Below are 26,049 nucleotides of genomic sequence, written 5' to 3'. Positions count from 1 at the left end.
TATGCTTGTGGAGAAAGAGGCCAGGGTTGAATACCTCCTTAATTTGATGGTGGCCGGTGATTTCAATGCCAAACTGGGGCACCCGCCATCTCTATCTCTAACCACTTTTGATCTATTTTCTCAAGAAATTGATCGCAACATGATTGATACTAGGGGGCGGGTCCTATTTTCCCTTCTGGCCGAACGGGGTCTGGCCAATAAGGTCCCTAACTCTACTGACCGCTATATGCCATCTTTTTTAGGGCGGGGTGCAGGGAGCACCATAGATTATATTTTTACCTCCTGGAGTATTTCTCAAATTATTAAAAACTGTGAAGTTCTTACCCTGATCTATATCAACCATAACCCCATTACTGTGCAGTTACTGTCTCCACGTGCACAGCATCAGTTTATGGCAATGCCTCCCCGGGATCTACTTAGTAATGATGCAGGGCGCAGAGTGGTATGGCAAACTGCGAACCTGAAGAGTATTATGTTCCAGGTAGTTTGCAATAGCACAGCATTGGTGAATAGCTGCAACCTATTATCTTGTAATCCGGCTCTCATTTTAACTATTTTTTCAAATCTCCTATTGTGGATAAAAGAGATGCTCTCTAGACCAATTGCTCAGCCATGTAGTCATGCCGAATCATGGTTTGACAAAGTATGTAGAGCAGCTAATGACTCTACGCAGGTTTAAATCTAACTCATAGGGACCAGAGTGCCAGTATAGCCAGTAGAAATATATATCAGCAAGCAATTAAGAGTAGGAAATTGGCAATGAAAGAGGAGAAGTGGGAATCCATTGTTGGAGCCTGAAAATCTAAAGACCCACAAGCTTTTTGGAAAGCTGTGCAGTCTTGTTTTATCTCCCATATCACCCCAAGATAAAGTAACAGTTCACATCTCGGCAGAGGCTTGGTTTGCGCATTTCTCTGGGTGGTATTCTACTGACAGCAAGGCAGACAATGCTTCCTTACAGATGATTCCATTTTGTCCAAACCTCATCTTTAGAGAGGATGAGATTTTTAAAGCAATTGTAGACAGCACGTGTAAGAAGGATCCGGGACAGGATGGTATTCGGCTTGATCTATGCACGGAGGACCCAGCGTTTTGGACTTCGGTTCTTACTTCAGTATTTAACTCTGTATGTAGCCAGGGCGTGCCCAGATCGTAACGCTCATCAATATTGGTCCCCGTTTAAAAAAAAAAAAGGAAATATGCATGATGCTAAGTGCTATCGCCCAATATCCCTCTTAGACTCCACAGCAAAAATCGTTGGCAGAGTAGTTCTCGAACGCCTAATTAACTGGAAAAATATTTATAGTATACTTGCCCCAAGTCAGTATGGGTTCAGAAAGGGGTTTAGGACTATTGAACAGTGTCTCAATCTACATCTTATTGTGGCAAAATACAAATATGCCATTGGAGTTTCAACCCATTTCGCATTTATGGACCTGTCAAGCACCTTTGACTATGTCTCTAGACCAAAGTTGTGGGCTATCTTAGAGTGCATGGATGTTGACGCAGGGCTGCTTACTTTAAGGCTCTACCAGGACCTTACAGCAACAGTTCGGTTTGGGAGTGTTGGCGAATGGACAGAGCCCTTCAGCATTAAGCGTGGGGTGTGCAAAGATTCCGTCCTTGCCCCAATCCTTTTTCTCCTCCTCTATACGAACGACCTGGAGAAAACATTGGCATCTGGGGGGGGGTGGACGTTCCGTATGTGGAGAAAAGGGCAGTTCCTGCACTGTTATATGCGGATGATGCGTTCCTCCTAGCAAGGACAGTCAATGGTCTCAATAAACCTATCACTAGTTACGTTAGTTTTATGAGAGACCTGGGCCTGGAGCCAAATTTTAAGAAAATATTTACTATGGTATGTGACCCAAGAAATACCAAAACCCGTACCCTATATATTGATGGCAAAACCCTAGATGGGGTCAGTTCTTTTCCTTACTTAGGCCTGGAGTTTGATGAAGGATTTACTTGGCTTCCTTGTATCAAAAATAGAATATCCTGATATACCCAAGCTGTAGATACCACTTCCTCGCTTGCTATGTGTATTGGTAAAAAGGCTATTTCTCCTATCCTAGAGATATATAACCGGAAATGCCTGCCAATTTTAACGTATGGAATGGGTATAGGGGGTTGCAGGGATGCACATGCGATGCAGACAGAGGATAATAGATTTGGTCACCGGTTATTAAGTGCTCCTCCATCATCCCCGCATTTCTCCTTACATCTGGAGCTAGGTATGGAGTACGTCCAAGATACCATCAATGCTGCCCCTCTGGTGTTCAATTTGGTCTAACAAAGAACTCGAATTCGATCGGGCAGTCATTCGAGACTGTTTATCCTGTGCTCATAGTTTGCCCATTCCATGGTTACAATATATTAAAAACTGCTTCTCGACATATAGGTGTGCCTCCTTGTTTGAGCATCCACAGTCCAAAACAAGCATTTGTAATGCAATAGGTCTCGCATTTACGTGAGTTTGAGCTATTGGCATTGTAAATTACAATGCCTTTTATTTATGTTTTTAAAACCTAAATGAAAGGCAATGTCATTTACAATGCTAATAGCTTAAACTCCCGCAAATGCGAGACCTATTGCATTCTGAAGGCTTGTTTGTGGAATGCTCTCTGCTTCTTTACATGTAAAGTAAGACGCGCAAGCTTTCAGAGAGGCTTTGATAACTTATATATTCTGCTAAGGACTCTGGATGCTACTGTGTTTATTCTTCTAGTAATTCACAGTGCCATGAAGTCTTCAGGCTTCTTCCACGCTTTACAAATTTACTCAAATATTAACTCCCTTATAATTGCCGTACATCTACTTTTTTAACTCCTCCTTCCTAAAGACAAATGTTGCTTTGTCACAGAGGGTGTCGGGTTCAAATAAAAAGAAATGCCCAAGATAAAGATGCGTAACGAGTTAAAACTGGAAACTGCGAAAGATGCCAGAAACTGAGAAGCTTTTCACACTCAGACTGCAGTGCACTGGCGCAGGATCAAGAGGGAGGGGACAGGAGAAAGAGGGAGGGGCACAGGAACTAGGGGGAGTGGGACAGGAGTGAGGGGGAGGGAAGGGGAACAGAAAGGAGGATTAGGGTAACTGGAAGGACTGGACAGGTGCACCTGAATTTGGGGGCGGGGAACAAAAATAAAGGTAGGAACAGAAAAGAAAGGGAGGGGAACACGAAGCAGGAGTAATAATGGCATTATTTCTTTCGATTAAAATATTCTCAGTCCTATAAACCTTGGTACAAAGGTTAAAGCCTATTTAGCGATAGAAGTTAAAGTGCTAGCGAGAGTGCTTGAGGCAGGGGCTCTCTTGTGACATGCAAGTTATCTCAGTTCACGCCAATGTTTGCAGAGCAGTGAATGAAGCACTGAAGGGTTTGCAATCTGTGCCAATATGGCCTATTGAGTACAGCTCAGAGCTAGAAACAGCACAAAGCATACGCAGCCAGGCCTCAGTGAGCGGCGCAGAGGGTTGCAGACCAGTGGGTACCTGATGCCGTTAGTGTACATGCAGCAGCGCCCCATAAACGCCCCATCAGGACATCTGCTTGGGAGGCCTGTGTCCAGAGACACTTTAGGAGGAGAGTGTGCTGAATCTGTGGCAGTGTGGTCTCCCCCGTGTTTCCACACCATTGACCCGTAAACCCAGCAGTGATTTCTAAAATGTGAGCATGCCATCGACACAGGAAGCAAGACCAGGGCCAGTGACATGGCAAACACAGCGAGCAGCGACGGGGCACAGAATGCGCTGCTGGCTCGCGCCACACCTGGGTGTTAATGCCAACACTCACATGTGGCCCATTAGCTGCCTGCTTCGTGTACAGGCCACGGACTGGTGCATGTATTGGTGCTTTTTGTCTGCTGGTCCAATTAGAACAAGCATTTGAAATGCAATAGGTCTAGCATTAGGAAAAATTGAGCTATTGGTCTTGTAAATGACAATTTTTTTATTTGTGTGTTGGTTTTGAAAATAGCTAAATTAAAAGCTTTGTCATTTACAATGCCAATAGTTATAACTTTCGCAAATGTGACACCTATAGCTTTTGTAATGCAACATATGTTGTATTTACGTGACTTAGATGTATTGATATTACAAATAATGGCTTTTAATTTTTTTAAAATAATTAATACTTAAATAAAAGTGATTGTAATTTATAATGGCAATAGCTTAAATGTTTGTAAATAACTTTTGTGAAGATTATGTTCAGTGTATTTTGTGACGAAAATCCAAGAATAGAAGTGAAATAACATCTTTTTGTGACATTTGTAATAAAGCTTGATAAATTGAGAAAACATATTTGAACCAGTTGTTGTTGAATGGTTGCGCAGATTGATGCTGGGTTGGCGCTGAGTGATGCTGTGGTGGTGCTGAGTGATAATGTGGTGGTGCTGAGTGATAATGTGGTGGTGCTGAGTGATGTGGTGGTGCGGAGTGATAATGTGGTGGTGCTGAGTGATAATGTGGTGGTGCTGAGTGATAATGTAGTGGTGCTGAGTGAAGATGTGGTGGTGCTGAGTGAAGATGTGGTGGTGCTGAGTGAAGATGTGGTGGTGCTGAGTGAAGATGTGGTGGTGCGGAGTGGTGCTGGGGTGGCTCTGAGTGATGCTGGGGTGGCGCTGAGTGATAATGTGGTGGTGCTGAGTGGTGCTGAGTGGTGCTGTGGTGGTGCTGACTGGTGCTGTGGTGGTGCTGAGTGATAATGTGGTGGTGCTGAGTTATAATGTGGTGGTGCTGAGTGATGCTTGGGTAGCGCTGAGTAATGATGTGGCGATGCAGAGGGTAGAAAGGCACCAAAAGCGAGTCTAACAGAGGGCAGAAGGGCAGATAAACAAGGGAACAACAAGTCTAACAGAGGGCAGAAGGGCACAAAAAAACGAGTCTCACAGGGGGCAGAAGGGCAGAAAAACAAGGGAAAAACAAGTCTAACAGGGGGCAGAAAGGCACAAAAACGAGTCTAACAGAGGGCAGAAGGGGACAAAAAACGAGTCTAACAGAGGGCAGAAGGGCACAAAAAACGAGTCTAACAGAGGGTAGAAGGGCACAAAAACGAGTCTAACAGGGGGCAGAAAGGCACAAACCAGAGATGAGGGTGGCCAACATTTACCTGAAGTTTCCTGTCTCCCGAGCAGATGAGACAAAAGGAGAGGTGTGAACGGCCCTGAGAAGTACGCCCCCCTGGACACCACACCATCTAGAAACCTCCCAGCATGTTTGGAACATAAACATGCAGAAATAAAGGTTAGGCTCTGGCACGGAGGTTAACCAGTGTACCCAGAGGAAGGCTATCCCTGTAAATGGCTGCCACCGCCTCACAAACCCCTAATTCAAGGGTTATGAAAGAACTGACGTCAGCACAGCTCGGAGAGACAAGTACCATCTGTGGTCTATGGCCCTGCGTACAGCTATTCTGCAACAAACAGGTGGCGTTTTGGAGGCTATGGGTGCTATGTGGGGTGTTTAGGGTGTTAGACCCGGGATGTCCGAGATTGAAGACTGTACTGTGTCATTTCCTGGGACCCTTGGCATTCTGGGCAACCTTTAACCGGCTCTCGTGTAGCTTCTTGAAAGCCAAATAGGAAGTACCGAAAGAATGTACTTTCTCGTCTGAGTTCCTTGAAATCTGCTGGCCAAGCACTTCATTTTACATCAGGCCGCTTCCTCGCTCTGTCAGTGTGTTCCTGTCGCCCAGCAGCTCTGTGCCCGCACTTCGGAGCACACTTGGGTATGATAGCTGCGGCACCTCCCCTCCCAGTTCTGCCTGTGGGACCAGAAACAGGTGGACAGCAGCATCTTTAATATAAGAAAGGACATTCACACCGCACTGGGGCTAATGCAGGCTTCTTTTCCTTCCGACGATATTTAATTAAAAAGCTTGAGAAAGTAAAGAAAAATAAACAAGTAATTCAAGCGCAGCCGCATTTTACAGTGGAAGTCCTCAAGCTGCCGGTTTGTGAGGTCACTACGTTTCCGATGCTGGAAACTTACAACAATTTAACTGCCCAGAGCATATCTGTTGAGTGGGCGACTCCACTTAGCACCTCCACAATCTATTTTTAATGTGTCTTTTAAGTAGTGTATGCATGCGCTCTGCTGCAGTGTTAGCACCGCCGTAGGTAAAATAAACAAATAAGAAAAGTGCGGGGAGGAGCATAACAAGGCATAGGAAGGAGAAAGGCATGCCTCATTCAACTGTAAGGAGCACGAGACCCCCCCACACTCATCATTACAAAGGCACTATGTAGTAAGGGCGGGACAGTGGTGCTCTGTTAGCGAACATGGGAAGTGAAGTGCTCCCAACTGAAGTTAAAAAGAACAAGCATGGAGAGAGAACTGTGGATCAGCGGTCAGAGCTGCTGACTCTGGAGCTGGGGCCGACTCTGGAGCTGGGGACCAGTGTTCGAGCCTTGGCGTGGGCTCAACATCTGTAATTATTAGCGGATCTGGCACTTTTAAAATTAAAAATAAATAAATAAACAACATCTCGGAAGGAGTGGGAGAAAGATAAAACGAGTTAGTTAAAAAAACATGTGACGGAAGTGACCGGCTATTTGGAAAGTGAAAGCGCATATCACATGCAGAAAAGCATGTTGTGACAGCAATAGGAACAAGTAGATAAAAGAGCCTGGGGTGGGGGGGGGGCGAGCGAGGGGAGGGAAAGCATATGGGCAGTAGATAAAGACAATGATGTTGTAGGGGGGGGGGGGGGGGAGAAATGCGAGAAACGGCCTAGCGGCCGTGAAAAGTGTGAAGCTGGGGGCGGGGAAGTGGATCCCTTTGAAGGGAAGCTCTCGGAGGCAGGCGGCTCGGGAGCAAATGGTAAGTGCGTTCACGAGCACATGCACTCGATGTAATCCGCCTGGTGGTTTCAGAGCTTGTTTTGCCCTCAATACTCTCGTCCTATTTTCGCTTGCGCGATTAATAGGACGAGACCTAAAAACAGTCTTTGGATTTCTGTGGCTTCTCCCAACTATACCTCATGTTTTCCTAAATATCATCTGTGTACTTCTCTTTGTCCCCCCTTCACCTCCCCATGCTCCCCCAATTTCCACCTGCTCTTTACAGTTTTATGATTCTTTGAAATGCTAAAAAAAAAAACGATACCTCCTGTTCACACAGTAAAGCGTATTGGTGTGTTTTGTGTGCAAAAGCTCTGTGTTGTGCCCAGATTGTCAAACACACAGTTATCCTGAGGGCTTGTTATTATTTAAACAAGGGAAAGGTGAGTATTATCACGTGTTAGGATTTTTGTAATCGGACTACTAATATCGCACTCTAGTGAAGAAAACAAAACCAATTCCCCAGGAGCTTCAAATATGATCTGGAGCCGGCGGGGAAAGGGAGGGAGGGAAAGTGGAAGCGCGCCATGCGTGCGCTGTGTTGAAACGCCAGCCCTACGGAGTGCACATCTCCTGTCAGCACGCTGTGTATAGCACACATTTCAAACTCAGATATAAATGCAGATAGGCCACATGCGCAAAGATACTTGGAGCTTTGGGCCGGAGTGAACAGACTCCTGGGTAATGCCAAGAGGAAGGGAGGAAAGGCACCTGGGTAATAATAGCAGGGGGGTGCTGAGGGCTACCTGGCACAGCAAGGGACTGGCCGCCTGAAGGACGCCTGCCTCGCTGCATGAGGGAAGCAGAAGGACGCAGCCAAGGGGGTCTGAGGGCCTCCTCAGTGACAGCAACGACTGAGTGTCAACTGGATAACAGCAAGAGGGGCTTGGGGGTCAGCAGGGTACCAGCAGAAGTGGGGTAGGGGGTTACCAGGGTAACGGCAAGGGTGGACTGAGACTTACCTCGGAAACTACAAAGGCTAGCTTAGGAATACCTGCGTAAAAGCAAGAGGGTTGTTGCGGACCAGAAGAGTGGGCTAAGGGCCGAGTAGATAACAGCAAGAGGGGGCAGCTGAGGGTCTCCTGGGTCATAGAGAGAAGGGATGGGGGCACCTCGTTAAAGGACCCACCTGCAACGAAAGACATTGGGATTTTATGCAGCAATCAGAGACACGTGATAGCTCACCGTTGCCCTCCAGCTACTATTGGTGCACACAGGGTGTTCAAGAACAGTCACCACTGAAAGACAGCCAGCAGTCAGAGACACCGGGGCACCAGTAACGCCCAGCACTGAGACATCCGCACAGTAGTCGGCACTGTCGACCACCATGAAGAACCCGCTCTGAGAAACATTGGGTCATCGACAAGAGGGAGGGGGAGGGAAAGTGAATGCGTGCCATGTGCGCGCTGTCTTGAAACGCCAGCCCTATGCGGGGACAGGAGATGTGCATGCATACGGAGTGCACATCTCCTGTCCCCCTACTGCCAAGAAACCAACGACAATAGGTCTCGCCAAGGCGAGCACCGCATGTGCCGCGTCGCAAGGCGAGACCTAAAAAAAGACAACAACTGGGTCCAGGACAGTTTTCGTGAGCTCAAACCCTCAGTCAGAGATTACTGTATTATTCAAGTGACCAATGTCTACGAAAGAATACTGTTGGCAAGATTCAGGCTAGATTCCTTTTGCTGGTTAATAAGTTTTCCCTTAGGCCAGTACTCCTCAGACACTATTGCTAGTTGTCCATGTGATGAGCAATCTAGCCAAACCATTTTACACTTTGTCTTCTTTTGTCAATTTTATCTGCCGTTCACTAGGAAGTTTTTATTACTGTTATTACGCAGACATACATTTTCTAAGTGCAAAGCTGTTCTTTTCTATTTATTGCAACTTAACGATTGTAATGTTTGCTACGCAGTTGCTAGTTTTCTGAAGTGCACTATAGCTAAAAGATGGAGTTTGCTGTTTTGATAAAAAAGTTTTTAAATTCTCTCTTAAAAATAATCATTGACCTTGTATTTTGAAGTGTATATTGCTGCTTCCAACTTTTATTCATTAGGTACTGTTACACTAGATAGGACTCCTCTGGAATCAAAACTTCTGCATTGTCACTTTATTCAAGGTAAACCAACATAATTATTTCTAGCTATATGTGGTCGCTTTTAATATACATGTTTTATTACTATATCAGATTTTACGCTCCTGGAACCTAATTTTATGGTCTGTTATTCTAATAACCATCAACCTACATAATGAATTCTATAATTTTCAATTATATGGTTGTTACTTTTTATCATATGTGTGCACTATTTTGTTTGTTTCTTTTTATCGTGTGTATCTTTTATGATCTGCCTCTGGAAGATCGAATAAAGACAATTAAATTGAATTGACAAAGGTACACAAAACAAGAAACAAAATCCAGGAGAGTAAGCCAACAACTGCTCTTAAGTATTTACTACAGTGCATTGTTCCACATATAAACCAGAGAAAAATGACTTACCTGTAATAATGTTTGTGCAGCATGACAATATTATGGATCACGTGTTTTGCACTTATTTCGCCATTTAGCAGCTAAATGAAGAACAAGTTTTCTTTAATAAATAAATAATATTTTTTTTTAATTGTCTTGCAAACAGGTGTTTGAAATCAAACCGCTTAAGCACAGGCTCCAAACCCAGTGTTAAATGGGCTTGCCTTTAAACTATTTTAAGTCAGGAGATAAAGCTGCAAGGAAGACCACCGCCAGGGCTAATGCAACAAATTATACAGGAGAAGCAGAAAGACCTAAACCTTCAAAATAGTCAAGTATCAAGCCATTTTCACTAAATATGAGTGCAAGCAGAAGAAAGCACAGCCCAATATTCCCAGATAGTGTTCCTCTGGGAAACTGAACTTACTGGGTAAAGTGTAAATGTCCCATTGTTTATACACTATAGGTCAGAACTAAGAAGCGGACTACATACAAGCTTAAAAAGGCAAACAGCATGGTACAACTGTACAACCAAGAAACATTAAGAAGAAATCTTCATAACTTGCAACTCAACCTGATAATCAAATAAGGCGAATTAAAAGGGACTCTCAAAGATAAACTTGCATCCCAATCTGGAAACAAAAGTATTGTGTTCAAAAAGGCTGAAATCCAAATTCTCTTAACAATATCTAAGTGAGAGAGGTGAGGCTCTGCGGCCAGGGCGACTGACGTTGGAATCTGGGGATCACGGTTTGATCACTGGGACCGGCGGCAGGTCAGCCCAGCACCATGTGACTCTGGGCAATAGCTCGCTTAATCTTCCCGACGGACCCCAGCACCTAGAGACCCTTACTGGTGAGTGTTCGCGCTTTACAAATGTGGATTATTATTATTATTATTAATATTATAAGTTAAGGAGTAACCAGAGAGTAGAAAGATAAAAGCAAGAAAGCTTACGCAAACGCCTACAAATTTCAGTGGGCCAACCAAATTTCTATGGTCTCAAGGAAACAGATTTGGGAGGCCTTCAGTTGAAAAAGACAGTTCTAAATACTAGCTAACTACAAAACATAGTGGCACAACCTAGAAGTCTCCCTAGAGCCAGAAAGGACACTCATACATTTGCTGGCAAACCTCCCAATTCAAGATGCACTATTTGGGATGGGGATATATAAGAAACAAGTTACTTCTGCCTTTTAGTGGTGGGACCTGGAAAAACCTGCAGAAAAACTAACCTTCCCTATTTGGGCATCGAAAATAGGGAAAGTCAGTATTATTTCAACCACAAGCTCACAATGCCTACTGTGAGAAGTTGGCCTGGTATATGATGTTCACTATTCTAGTGAGCACCTTGCACCAGTCCAAACAACCCTTATGGTGATGGTTGTAAAGTCAACCTTATAGACCAGCTATCCTATGGGTAGCATGGACAGAGCAGTCTTAGGCTAAACTCATGAGGGCATGTGAAGCCAGCTGTTTTACCATATGTAACCCCTTTAATACCAAATGAAAGGACACCACACAGGATATATATAAAATATATATGGGATTTATTACTAAACAAACTCTCTGAACTCTTTATGAGGTTAGAGGTCTAAGCACAATACAAGATAATCAATTTAAATACAATAAGTTGCACAAAATACAGTAGGGCCCTAGGGGCACGCTAAACCATATACTAAAATAGTGGTATAAGAACCACTACAAGGAAAGTGAATAGGCCTAGGGCATCGCTGGGGCCACACTGAGCTACCAAGAGTTAGGAAGCAGGAGGCCCACAGGATGCGTGTGCAGTGTCTAAACACATACGCGGGTTACCATTGAGAATGAATAGGAACGTAAAAGATGGAAACTAGGTCTTTGAGAGTACTTCTGACTGGACTCGGTGAAAGTTACTTGAAACCTAGACAGTTGGATAGTTAATACCCACAGGAGCACCGGAGTACTCGTGTTACCTCACCCACAGGAAGTGGGTGCATAGGTGTCAAAGTGTGTCGGGTTTCGTCGTCGAATCCTATGGAGCCTGAAGAAAAGATGCTGCAGGCGGCCAGGAGAGAAGTGTTCAGGTGGATCCAAGGGTGGATTGAAAATGAAGAAGACCTGAAAGCAGAGGGGACAGTCTCTGGGTCACTAGCCAGTGACCAGGAAGGAACCAGGTGATGTCGCGATGCAATCAGGTGCTGATGGGAAGCTTGTCTCTGTAGCCACGTGGACCAGGAGGCGTCGACGACGACCAGGAGTCAGGCACGGACTGTCCCACGAAGGCTCTCGCTGTCGGCAGTGTCGGCTTCAGGATTGGAGTCAACAAGCCTTGGCAAAGGCAACCCACGCAGGAAACGAAGTTGGCTTCTTACTCAGACCAGCAAGGTCTGAGGGGCTGCTTCTTTTGAGGGAAGCAAGGGCCAGTCTGGAGCAACCAGACCAGCGGTGGAAATTCAAAGGTTCGTCGCCAAGATGGCCACTAGCCAGTGGGCAAGTGACCGGGCAGACGCGTCGAGCAGGAAAATGCAGAAGGGCCCCACGCAGAACTCGTGGAGGGTGCAGGGCTGATCGGTGCAGATGATGCTCAGGGCTGGGGCTTTTCAATCCCTAATGCACAGCTTCTAGGGGGCCTCCGGTGCTGCACAATCAGCAAGTCGTGGACTTTTCAAGATGGCCGGTCCCACGTCTCTCGTCGCCTCCACGGGTCTCAGCTTTGCAGGGACTGTGGATCGTGCTGTTGGATGTCTGGGAATCTGGTTGGGCTCTGTGCTCGGGTTCCGGCGGGAGCGTCGACAAAGCAAGTCGGTGACCGCTGGGCTGGTGCCTGCTTGTGCAGGGTGGTCACTCCTTGACCACAAGGAGATTTTTCAGTCGTCTTCTTTCAAAGTAGAGTGTTGAAGGTCCAGAGTTTCGTTTCAGAGTTTCAGTCAGGATAATCTAAAGTCTCGGGACTCAGCTGCTACCTATATACCCAATCTAGGGGCTGGATTACCTGCTAGGTCCATCCAATGGGTGGGACCATGGAAGGGGGTGGCTACACCCCTTTCCCTTTGTCCAGTTTTGCGCCAGGGCTGGGGCTGGAGTGCCCCAGCACCGGTTTGAACTGGACTATGCATGGGACACCTTGTGTGCCCCAGGCAGTGTCTCATTCCTTTCAGCCCTCCCTGTCCCAATACACAAAATCCTGTCTGGGGTGGTGCTAGCACCTCCCAAGGCAGGAAACCTATCGTCCAAGCCTCCCTCGCTGGAAGGACTCCCAGCAGCAGGAGGTCAGACTTGTATCTGTGGCAGCAGCATCCATTTTGTGATGCTGAGGCTCTGGTTAACTTTAACCGGGAATAGTAGGAACAACATGTATTCTACCTCTAGAAGGGTGGAATGCTTCCCCCGTCGCCAGAACTGGCGAGGGGGTAGTATTCCAAATCATATGACACCTTACTCGACATGTTTTGATAAAGCCAAACCAGAGTTAGCATCTGACCGCGAGGTTCATAATACACTTAAGAGTAAATGGTATGGCAATATCCTAGAACAGCTATAAAGGACATGGTTCGGAAAGCTGCAGACAGGCTCAGCTCATGCTAGAGCACCATCTCACATAAAACCAAGAACTCTGCTTCCCGGATTGTTAAGGCCTGCCATAGGAGTGACTTATAGGTGTATATGTGTCTAGATATAGGGTTATATATAGGTATACTATATCTAAGCAAAGGGTGAATACACCACCTTGCCCCAGCTGAGTGATCAGCCAGTTGTGTCAATTTGGGTGGCCAGCCAGGGGTGGCATAATACATGCTGCAGCCCCTGGTAGGCCTTGGATGCACCTATGCCAGGGGTACCTATAGTACACTGTACAGGGGCTCATAAGGTGACCCAGTATCCAATTGGAGATGTACCTAGGGTACATGGAGTCCATTTTAAAGAGAGAGCAGATAGCCTGGGGTCCCGATTAGCAGGATCCCAGGCCAACTAAGTCGAAAACCAGCTAAACACTAGGCAAAAAATCTGGGGTAACCATAGTCAGGTATTCACCTTCCTACACCTACTACATGAAAAAATAATTCTATTTTCCGCCTGACTATGATATGGGAGCATTGGTTACTGATCGATATTATATACATGACATTTTCAATCGAATTTATTAGTGCACTGCTAATCTCCACAGGGGATGTTAGAAGCGGTCATGTGAATCTAGAATAGCTTAATACCCGGCAGGTAAATATTGTGTTTCTTTTGCAGTGTGAACCTATTCTTGAAGCAAATTCTGTGAGGTGATTTTGCCCTTATGGAAAGCATTGTGAAGCAAGAGCAATCCCAAACAAATGCTTTAACACAGTTCAGTATATTGCAGCTTCCTAAATTGGCACAATATCGAAACAGTAATATTTGCTACAAATGTGAATGGACGAGTATGTACCTACCCTACAAAGGTCTGTTAAGAAAACATTTCCTATGACAGCCACGGAAGGACCAATTTGATCTGGTAGAACATTTTCTTGGGGTTGCATTGTATTCCCTACTGTGGATTAACTAAATTAAACTCTTTATGCACTCCATCTTGCAACTGTAGCCTTAAATATAGATTTGCCTTATAAATGCACAGCTTGATACACAAAGGGCCTGCTCTGTTGTGCCTGCCCTGCTGTCCCTTGCCCGGTAGTGAGAAGGACTGGACCTGAATCTCTACATCCCTAAAACGAGGGGACACCAAGGGCTTGCCTCCAGTTTTGAAGTTTCAGAGACATCAAAGGCTTCATCCAACCCTGCTGCAGATTTGGAATCTGCCAGCTGTGAGTCCTGCCATGCCAAGAGGTGCCAACCCCGCCCTGGCCCTTCCAGGTAGGTTTTCTGGCTGCTTCTGCAAAAATACATGGATTGCCTGAATTGACACATTTGCCTTAGATGGTGACGCATCACTGCTTCGAGGACTCCCACACCTCAGAGCCTGCATATGCCGCCTGGCGTGCTTGACCAGAAGGATGCAGGAGGCCATCAATTCCAGTAGCCTCAGAGTCAACCTCACTGAAATCATGGACGAGGCTCAAAGATCAGGATCATACCCTGAATGTCCTGGACTCTTTCACTGGAGAAAAACCCAAAACCGAACCGTGCCCAGGATGACTCCACTGAAGAGGAGCACCTGAAAAGAAGTCAGGTGTGACTTTCGCACGTTGATAGTGAACCACATAGTCTGGAGGTGGTTGATGACTGACTGGGGTGAGCCTGCCTTTAAAAGCCAGTTGTCGAGGTAGGGGGAAGACGGGCACCCCTGACCTCCAAATGTGTGCTGCTACCATAGTAATCACTTTTGAAAACATCAAAGTAGCACTGGTGAGACCAAAGGGGAGCACAACGAACTGAAAATAATCCAGTCCTACCACAAGCCGCAGGTAGCACCGATGGGCTGGCAGGACAAGTATATGAAAACAGGAATCCTGCAGTTACATTGCAGCAATGCAGTCTCCATGGTTGAGACCAGATACAACCTGGGTTAGGGTGAGCATTTTTAATTTCTCCTTCCGGACAAAGGCGTTGAGAGGATGCAGGTCTACAGTAGAATAAAGACCTCTATCCTTGTGCACCAGAAAGTAGCGAGATTAACAACCTCATCCTACTGCAGGCACCTTCTCGACAGACCCTTTGTCCAAAAGGGCTTTCACTTCCTGCCGCAAAATGGAGAGATGGTCTTCTGTAAGTCGCTGGAGGGACAGTAGAAGGTGCAGCAGGGGAAGGGTAAGGCATATCCCCTGCCAACGACCTGAAGAACCCACCTGTCCGATGTTATTGCTCTCTAACCCGTGAAGGATCACTGTATCCTTCCCCCCACTGGGTGGCTGTGCTCTCCTAAGGGCCCACAAAAGGTGTTTTGCAGGTGGGGCTGCGGGCCGGTGGATTGGGTGGCCCATTGGTGTTGGCTGCTGGGGTGGTGGACACTCCAGATTCGACTGCAAAACTCCTATTTTCCTTGCTGAGGCTGGCAGTATGGGACAGCTCTACCAAATCTGTGAAAGGAGCGGTCACGTTGGTGCAGTTGGTGAGACTGGGAGGATAAGCCCAGAGAGCGTGCAATAGCTCTACTCTCCTTAAATCACTCTAAAGTGGAATCAGACTTGTCCCCAAACCGGCGAGTTCAGTAGAAGGGCATGTCTGAATGGGAGGAGTGGACATCGCTGGAGAACCCGGTTGATCGCAGCCAAGCATGGCAGTGAATGGCAACACAGGTGCCTTTGGCTCGGCTGGTGGAGTTGGTTGTGTCCAAGCTGCAACGACAAGTGAACTTGGCCGCATCATGACTGTCTTGCATAGCCTGAGCAAGGACAGGTTTCAGACCTTCAGGGACACCAGGGAGGACTTAGGCACAGAGTCCCAAAGGGCGTGGGAATAGCATCCCAGGAGCCAGCTGCTGTTTACAGGTCAGATGGCAAGGCTACAGGAAAAAAAAATGTTTCCACCCATTTAGGCACCCTATTGGGGGGAGTAGCAGGAAAAGTGTTGGGGTTAGACCTGCTCATGGACGCTTGCACCACTAAACTTTCAGGGAAGGAGTGCAGACAGAGGAACTCTGTGTTGCCCAGGGCAATGGCATTTAGCAATTTATCTGTTGACTGGAAGGCCGGAACACGGTTTGGCCCAAGCCCCCAATAAGGTATCTGTTTGTGCCTAATTGAAGGTAAAAGGATCTCAGAAGATGTCTGACCCGGCTGGAGAACTTCTGTCAATACATTAGTCTTAACCTCCAAGGCTGGGAGCTGGAGGTCAGGGACTTTGGCCGCCCTTCGCATTACCATGGTGTAGGAAGCAGATTAATCGGTGGCGGGTCCAGGGGGTGAGAGAAGGCCCATTCCAGGGTAGTCGTCGAGAAAACTAGCATCCTGCAAATCATCATATCAACTGTTTTCTAGACGGGGGTTAGCAAACTCATCACCTGTGTCGTAATCATTGTCCGAGTCTGTGCTGACAAGTGAGAACAAGGTGTGCTGCTTCCCTTGTGGAGGCTGCTGTTTAGGTGGAGTGGTGCCTCAACTGTCGTCGGAAGCAGCTTAGGTCGAAGTCAGACTTGGAATGACTAGTCGGACAAACTGGCATGAACCATGATGCTGGAGGCGAGGTGCAGACCAGAGGCGCTGTGATGGGCCTGGAGGGTCCAGCTGGCACCAAGGGTAAACCCACCAGCATGTACTCCAGGTGGAAGGCCTCTCAGCTCCATACAGCCAGAAGGCGCAACAGAGTGGGCAAAGGATCTGAAGAGCCAGAGCTTGGCTGTGCAAAACTCTTCTATCTGTTGTGGATTGGCCCCGAAAACTCATTTGTGCCAGACAGAGTTGTGGGATAGTTTAAGGACTTGGACGACTATGGTAAGAGAGCCACAGTGCCACCCTAGCAACTGCAACTGCAACAGCAAATGCGAGGTGAGAGGGTGCCAACTCCCACTTCGATTTCTTGTGCTTAAACTTACCAGATGGTTTGGATTGTGATGAAGATCAGCCCCTTTAGAGGCTCTGGTGACTCCTGGAGGGACCAAACCTACTTGGACTGCAACTTAGATCGGTCTCATTGAGGAATCTTCTTATGCTTGGCAAAGTAAATTTCTCCTCGCAATCCTGAATGACCTTCCGATTCATCGGCGCACAGTCACTGCAGGCCTTGGAGTCGTGATTCGATCCCAGACACCGCAGACATACCGGATGGGGATCTGTCTGACATTTGTTGTGACAGTCCCTAGTGGGCTGAATACCTGTTGTTTTAGGGTTTGTCTAGGAAACCTGTAAAGTATTGAGGTGAGTGTCTCAGAGAGAAGACACAGCTCTCCGGATCTGTATCTAGTGGCGCAAAAAGAAGGAATTGACATCAGTGCATGGGAGTGAAGCTATATGGCCTCAGCACTTTGAATGGAACATAGGGTCACCTACTGCGGCACAGAAGCACTGCTGAAGAGTTTCCAGATTCAGTCTGACACCTGAGGAATATTCAAAAGGTGAGTACTCTATCAAAATCCTCTGTCAGCCTGTCTCACTAGAAGACTGCAGCATGATAAAAACAAATAACTCAGAGTCCAATAAAAGAGTAACTCAATAGGTACACGGGACATGTAATTCCTTGATACAGAAGCAAAGGGATTGGAGAAGCAAGATTCCATGGAACAGTGACATATTACCTAAGCAGTGGCATACCCTGCCATATGAATAACAAAGTCAGCACGACATGCAGGAATCTGCGTTATGGAGGATATCTAATGATCCAGTATGGTACCAGGAGCAAAATTATACTATTTTATGGAGGTCATTGATGGATACTGAAGGTGGCGGCATTCCGTTATGTAAAGTAGTCTGATAGTACAAGAAATGTCCTCTTACAGAGGTGAAAAATTTGCAGGCAAATCTCTATTTTCTGATTTCAGACAGTAAAGGAGAAATAGCGTGGCAACATAAAAAATACATCCAAGAACAAGAAAACTACAGACATGTTGCACATCCTTACTTTTACTTCTTTTTTCAACGACCCATCCATAACACTGAAATGACCTTTACTACATTTACTTTCCACTGTTCATAACCCTAAACTGTACCACGATGCATTTTCATTAACCTAATTTTTAAATTAATTACATTAAATGATATGAACGCTAAAAGCTATTATAGCTCTACGATGAATGACTTGATAAAAAAATATATATGCCTTTTTTACCTGCACGATCCCAGTAAGGCAATTCGTAGGTTCCTTCAGTTTTCTTTCTTCTGAAATAACAAAAAACACAAAAATCTAAAACTTATGTTAAGTTGACTTGCATATAATAAAATAAAATCACTATCTGTGAACATGTTTTTTATGATCTTTTACTGGAATGGAGTGATGGCAAAAAACGGTTCCTTAAAGAAGCATTCATAAAATAAGGGCTCCCCGGTCATGAAATGATTTACTTCCAAGGCACGCACATTGGTGGAGTGTTTTTGCTATGTGTTTAAAACATGTTAAACTAAAATAAAAAAAAATTCACTTACCCTTGGTAACGCTATTTCTGATGGATGTTAGATCTGCAGAACGCTCACCTCTTGAACACTTTTCCAGGTTCAGAAAACTTTCCTCCATAGGTCTATTGAGACAGTAGGAGCGCGGGTGTCACACCAAAGTCAGAAGTGACGTCCATGTTATGTTGTAGGGGCCATAATCGCCCCATCGTCGAGACGATGCCAGTTTCCCATAAATGTATTTCACGACACTGAAGTAGCAAGATGGGAATTATATCAGATTGTGAAATGCAGTGCAACAGCATAAAACATGGGATCTTATTATAGTGGCTCACAATGATCCAGCAAAAAACAGGGAGGTGGGTGGGAACGGTGAGGAATCTGCAGGTAGTCTATCTGCCAGTAATATCATTACCAAAGGTAAATTACTTTTTCTTCTGATGGTTACTTCTACCTGCAGATTCCTCAACTCTTGAAAAGATTCCCAAGCAACACACCTACGGGACAGACAGCCTTGATGGATGGTTATACCAGGAAGTCTTGTAGCACAGATCAGGCACAATGCCCATCCCTCCTTACCTCTAAATCCAGATAACAATACTTGGCAAAGCTGGAAAGGAATGACCAAGTAGCCACTCTACAGAATTCAACCTACAGTGACTCCCCTAGCCAAGACAGATGTTGAGGACAGAGGCTCACATGAAGTGTGCTTGATGCCGTCCAGTGGGTTATTTGGGTCACAGCATATAGAAGGTTTTAATGCACCAAATAATCCACATAGACTTCATTTTCTGTACTGCATTTTCGTGTCTGCTGCCTACATAGCCTATGAAGAGCTAGTCATCTGCAAGCACGTCCTTCATGTGGTCGACATAACAGCTCACCACTCTTTGCGGATCCAAGCTTTGCAGTCTCTCCTCCACCTCAGTAGAGTGAATTGAAGGAAAGAAAGAAGGACAAGTGAATGACTGACAGAGGGAAAGGGGTCACCAACTTTGGGAGGAAATCGGCTCCAATTGTGAGGACCAAATAGTCCAACCAAAATTTGGGGAAGGGTGGCTGGATGCTCAGTGCTAGTAATTTACTCAAAAGTCTGGCCAAAGTAATGACTAAAAAATATTTTAATGGTTAACAGCCTTAAGAAACAACTGTGAAGGGGGTTGAATGGAGCTCCCATCAGAAAAGTGAGAACCAGGTTTGGATCCCACTGTGGATTAACAAAAGGGGTGGGAGGAAGCATACTGGTCAGACCGTTCAAGATAAGTAAAATAATGGAATGCTTGAAAAGGGATTGTTAATCCGGGAGGCAACAAAGAGCCAACAAAGCTACTAGATACCTTTTCACCTTCCCCACGGTGTATTGTTTCAGGGATAAAGAAAAAGCAAATTTGAGAATGTCAGACAGCTGTGATTTCAAGGGGTCAATCTGGTGATTTTCACAACAAACGACAAACCTGTGCCACCTCCCAGAATAAACTGATGTGGTGGACGAACGACAGGCAGATTAGATCACATTCACTGTCCCAAACTGTCGAATCCTACAAACTTTAAAGATGAAGAGTCAATAAAAAACAAAGTAGCCCACTGGATCAGGCACACCAGGGGATGCTATTCAGTGATCGGGAAAGACATCATGGGAGCTAGAAGATGTTCCAAAGCTATGACACCCTTCGACACAATCAAACTAGTCTTTAAAAAAAGCACATCATTGATGGCCTAGTTACAATAGATATTCGGTCTTGCCCTCCTAAAAACTCAACCTACCGTCTAAATATATATGTTTAGCAGCAAAAGGATCAACATCACCAGACAAATCTGCCATCAAGCCAGATGTTAAGTCTGGGCTTGATAATAATGATTGACTTAGACATGGCTTAAGTATTTTCTCTAAATATCAACCTCAAGTAAAAGGGACTAGTAAAGTTATAAGTCTGTGTAATAACCATCAGGCGCTTCTACCTGGGGGCATAAAAATATGCAGAATAATGGGGCAGTTGGAGTCTGTATTAGCAGAGGGGAAAGAAGAACCCGTAGAGGATTTTATTATTTCAAAAACTATAGATTTGCAGACATACCTTTAGAACAGTAGCTCTTTGTGCCTAGGAAGGGCCCATGATGCGTGGTATCTAATATCTTCTGCTAAGGCCCAGCAAAGATTCATCTTTTCAAGCGCTCTAGAAGACTCCAGTGAGGGCATTAACTGATCATTGAGCAGCACCCAGGTTAATCACTTTCCAACAATAACTTAATTAATATTGTGGCATGTTACAGGACTCCAGGCAAAGCAGCTACTTCCACATTGGTGCCATTTTATCAATAACTTTGATATATGTTCCTTTAAAAAAAACTTGGTGTATAAGCCCTGTAAATAGACATTTTTTAAACGTATTTTATCCTGGCAAAACCAAGTAAAGGGGGCAGGCCTGCGGGTGGATTGATAACATTAGTTAAATCCTCCTTGAATTGCAAAATTCAACCATTAAAAATCGATAGTGAGGACAAATTAAGCATTGAAGTAAGCTGCAGCAGAAAGTTTAACATGTCATTTTATAATATCTCTGCGAGAGGGGAAATAGGTGGGACTGCCTTACCACCAATTCATTTCCTGGAAGCATTCTTGGACAGCAGCTGGGGGTTATTCCGACTCTTGCTGGGGATTTCAACACCACATTTGAGCCCCTTGATCGCAATGGAGGAGGATGATACATGGGCTATCTCTAAAGTGGAGGTAGCCCCAGTCAAGAGATGGGCATGGGCCGCTCTCCACTGGAAGGTATTCACTATTAAATTTGGCATACAAGTGGTAAATGGGAGGACTAAATCTGCCCGTAAAGGGGCATATACGTTTACCAGCTACAGATCTAAAAGTCACATTGACTATGTGGCACCTAGGTATTGACATGACTGTACTAGAAAGGGAAGAAAGTGATCATAACCCTTTATGCCTCACAATGGAGGATTTGTTCAATATTTAGGGGTTGATAGCTCAACTCGTGCTAGAGCTAGGAATATCGAACATACAGCAGACAAACGGCACCTTAATTGACAGCAAATTAGTATAAAGAATGATGCTCTGGATTTTCTGCCTAAATCTTTTTGTTCTACAGGGATGTAATCAAGGATAAGCACAAGGTTATCGAGATGCACACAATTTTTTAAGGATATTGCTCACTCAGGGGCGGCCTTCGGCATGTGCGAGCTGTGCACCTGCACAGGGCCGCCAACCCCCACCACGCCAATATATATCCTTAATATAATAATCCTCTGAAGATGGATACATATTTGCGAGGCGGCCCCTGGCAGGGATTTAGCGGTCTCCGGCTCTGTTCCACTTCCAAACACCCTCACCCGGTCCCCCCCTCTTCACCGGCCTCCGCGCCTGCGTTCCTCCTCTTCCGGGGCCCCCTACCTACGCTCCCTGCCCAGGGCCGCCATGAGCCTAGAGCCGCCCATGCTTGGCAGCTCCATGTGCAAGTAAAACGTCGTCCCATAATGGAGGGGGTAGCTGGGTTAATAGAGAATGCGGAAAACTAAAACGAGTATTGGCTGAGGGCATAAAAGCAAAAAACTCTCCTCTAACAGCATCCCCAGGAAATTGTATATGTTGACATTGGCTAGGGCCAAAAAAAGAGTGGGGGGACAAGAGATGGTGATATTTAGTGACGATATGAGCATCCAAAGAGGACGACTCAGTTTTGGAGGCCAATGGCTAGAGGTGAGCACACAGCAGGGTTTGAGCCCCGAATCATGTTCCTTCCGTTAACTGGTTCAGTCACTTCTCAATCCTATATTAGGAAGATGCCACAAACCTTGGTGAAACATCCCTGAAGACAACTTTGATTAACTTTAATTCGCCACCCTTTTCTAGAGAGGATGTTTTTAACTCGCTGGACACCTTTTCCAGAAGGGGAGCTGCTGGTTCAGACACCATTCCAGTAAATGTCTGTCTCCCTGATATAGATGTATGGGTAAACTACATACTGTATTTATGTACATGGACTGGTGCACTATCTCTTAAAAGGTGAGGCTGATGCCCCTTCCTTGGCAAAGGGCAAGATACCGTTATTTATGTTTGCAGACAACACTTTGCTAATTTCCAAAACACCCAGTGGGCTGCAAAATCTTTTAGCCAGCTTCAGTGATTTTTGTTTGGAGCTTGACTTAGAGATACATGCAGATAAAACTAAATTTATGGCATTCAACTATAGTAAGAGGTTTAAGGGAAAGATAACCTCTGGGAGCGCATTACTGGAACAGGTAAATTCATTCATATACCTGGGCATTAAACATCATTGGGCCAACATATTGACTTGCAGAGCTGGTGTAATTTCAAAGGAATAGCGCACTTCTTACACTAGGCCTGTCGCACCCGCTTTGAAAATCTATGAGGCCAAAACTCTAGGAGCTGCTTTGTATGGAACCGAGCTCTAGGGTTATGGCGACCTTACGGGTCTGGCAAAACCAGAGAACAATTTTGTAGGAGAACTGGTTTTACTCCGAATTAGCACCCCTTGCATCCTTTATTTCAGGATTTGGGTATGAAAAAAGTAACTTTTAAAGCCCATTTCCGACCCCTCTTAGGATCTGGGTGCCCTCGGAGATGGTGCATTATGCAAGGGCCCTAGATGAGATATTAAAGTTGGATAAAGCCAATAAAGTCCAGTAGCTGACCTCAGTAAAGCAGGTATTGAGGATGACTGTCATAGGGGACCTAGGCATTCACCATGAGACTGGGAAAATTCCCTCAAAGGGTATGCTGAAAAAACACTATTGGGCTTACTCCCTACAGAGGGAAGTGCACATGGCTAGACTGGTGAAATTCTAAATTTCAAGACCACATATGCATTAGTGCAGTATTGGGAGTTGGTCACTGTTCTATCAGACAGGAAGTTATATAATCAATTTAGAGCGGGCACACTCCCTGGTAAAGCATTTACTGTGAAATGGAAGGGTGCATCTTGTGACGATTGTCCACTTTGCAAAGTGCCCAAAAAAAGACCATCCCGTACGTGCTATTTGTTTTTTCTACGCATGCCAAGTTTCGCTCTATTTGGATTGTGCCAGTGTATAGGCAGCTGGGCAACCTTAGCCATCTTATAGCATTAAGAATACTATGCACGGACCCACTTCCTTTGTATGGTTGTGCAGTTAAAAATTCTTGGGCTTGATGTGGGCAAAAAGGAGCACCATTATTGCTGCTAGATGATTTTAAGGTTGTTTTTTTTTTTAACATGCAGTGCAGTGAATACTTTTAAAATGACTTTTAATCGTATTTTCATAGTCTGAATCTTGGTTTTAGTGAATATTAGTAATGGAATATTGATTTATGTAAATGCTATCTGGATATGTTGCTAAATTTGATTTAACAACATCAGCGTGTTGCACGTACGAACCATATTTATTTATTGCTCACTTTTATGGCTTATGCCGAAATAAAGTTATTTAAAATTAGATCAGATCCACTAAGTCATCAGACAGCAGGAATGCAGTCAAGTGTCGCCGTTCAAACTCCATGCATGAAGGTGTAGGCCCTAGTGAGTAAGGTGAAAGGCATGCCCTTCTGGATGGAAAAGAAGTGAGAGGAAGACAGGGCGAGTGACAGGGAGAGGTGTAGAAGGGCTGTGTGCCAAATCCTTCTTGTTAAATCTGGAGCCAATAAGATGACTTGGACCTACTTTTGGAGGCTCCTCCACAGGAATCAAGGGTATGGGAGGAAACATGTAGTGAAAAGTAAAATGCCTCTTCAACCAAAACTCGTTTCATAGGGCTCCTTGGACATGATCTTCGGGCAATTTGAATTGGAACGAGTGGCAAAGAGATCCACAGTGCTTTGCCCTACCTCTGCATGTAGATGCTACTCGTGTTCTGCAAGATTATGCAGACTCAGGTCATCGGACCTGATGTTCATAGAGCCAGCTAGATGTTTAATCAGCAACCAGATCCTGTGTTGGCGTGCCCTTGACCAGAGCCTCAGATGCGCATGTAGCCCCTTGTATATCTATGCAATTGGAACTCTTCTTGAAAGAGCACAAGTAGCGAATATGGATCTAGTAGAATGGGGCCTGATCCTTTTGGAGGATCCTTCTTGACCAAGGTGAAGCAGGTCTTGATGTAGAGGATGATCCAACTCTAATGAGTCCATTTCTGCACCACTCTGCCTTTGTTAGTACCACAGTACCCCACAAAAAGACGGAAACTAAAAGTCTGCAGCTGTGTCAGAACCCAACCTTGCTTACCAATAACGGTCTTCAAAATACTTGCGCAGGAACAGAAGATGCTTGCTCCTAACTCCCTCTCCAGGATTCCTCAGAGTCAGAATTAAATCATGACCCTAATTAACCCCAAAAGGGGGAATGGGGAATTGGATAAAATAACAAAGAACTAAGAAGAGACTGGTCCTGGGCCTTCAGGTTCCCTGTCTGGTTCTTCTGTCAATCGACGTGCGACCAACTTGTTGAAGAAACCTAAGGAGACTAACATATAACAATTAATAAAACTCCCTATTCTTCCTTCTCTGTACCTTTTCTATTTACTTTTCTTTTTCTGTTAACCTACCCTCGGTTCTCTTGTAACCTGCCTCTCTTCTATCTCCTGATGTAGGTTTACTTGTCTCGGGTCAGGAAATTTCTACATCTGCAAGGTAGCGTAATTGGTAAGTATCTCTCCAAACTTTTAACCTATTTACTATTATCTTTGAATGCTGCCAACCTACCTAATTCTGTGTTACGTGTGTTTTCTATATTTCCACTAGAGGTCTTTTTAGTTCTGCTTCTACCTCTATTTCTTCTCTCCTCTGATAAGTACTGATTTAATATTCAACTATTTATCTTCTAATAATATTTGGTGTGGTACAATAACTTTCCTTTGTCCTTTGTACCTTCTTTATCCTTACAGGTGAAGTCTTAGTCACTAACACAGGTAAGCTATATTTTCGCTATATAACAATTTACAATTTCCTTATTCACATCTTGCTTTTCACTTGACTTTTCTATGTATCATTTACACTTAGCTTTTGTCTTCTTATTCTTGTCCCTTTGGTGGCGCTGTGGTATAGGAACTCCGAGTTGAAGTTGTTGACTAAAAATGTAGACTGCTCGAAGGAAAGGAGCGACACTCAACTTCTTCGTGGTTTTCTTTGTATTTCTCTCGTGTTTCTATGAATGCCAAAAAGAGTTATAGCCCTAACTACTCCCGACGAAGGTATAGGGCGGAAAACCGGACGACTTCACGACGTTTTGAACTGTCAAACTGTATTTACTCTGGAACTCTGATTTCTAGATGCATACTGGGAGTTGCCTCAGTGAAGTGCGCAGTCACAGAGGAGCGCGCGCGTCACAGACTCGGGCCGGCGTTTTCTCCAAACACTAGACTGTAACCTGAAATGCCCGCAGCGGCCATCTTGGAATTCCACGCTTGCAGCAATTCCGTCCAGGTAGGTTTTCTCATTCTCCTTTGCCAACAGGTGCTTGTCAGAGAGCAGGCTGAACTAATCAATGGCTCTACATGACCAGCGGTTCCGACAGTACCCCCACCAAAGGAGGTCCTCCAAGTCTTGGCTTTGTAGGAAATCGTTGATGAAAGAGTCTTGTCAATTTGGGAGCATGAACCTCTGACTCCAGCTCCCAAGAGCGCTCCTCAGGACCATAGCCCTTCCAGTCAATCAGATAATATAATTTCCCTTTCACTATCTTAGAGTCCAAAATCTCCTTTACTTCAAACTCCACCCCAGTTTCTAATTGAATTGGTTTCGGGGGTAATTCTTTCCTTAAACCTGGAGATGCCTTTTTTAACA

The 26,049-nt window shown here is 45.1% G+C and overlaps 1 protein-coding gene across 1 annotated transcript in view; it reads right to left on the bottom strand.

Annotated features, from left to right (window-relative positions):
- The window catches only part of DCBLD2 (discoidin, CUB and LCCL domain containing 2), a 540,831-nt gene that overhangs the window by 32,070 nt on the left and 482,712 nt on the right, over nt 1-26,049 (bottom strand). The window contains exon 13 of the mRNA XM_086934447.1: nt 17,977-18,026. Within this exon, the coding sequence (XP_086790573.1) occupies nt 17,977-18,026 (50 nt within the window). The remainder of the gene's footprint in view (nt 1-17,976; nt 18,027-26,049) is intronic.

Source organism: Lissotriton vulgaris, chromosome 8 (genome assembly GCF_964263255.1).
Source record: "Lissotriton vulgaris chromosome 8, aLisVul1.2, whole genome shotgun sequence".
In the NCBI taxonomy this organism is placed as follows: domain Eukaryota; kingdom Metazoa; phylum Chordata; class Amphibia; order Caudata; family Salamandridae; genus Lissotriton; species Lissotriton vulgaris.
This window is presented reverse-complemented; position numbering and strand designations above follow the sequence as displayed.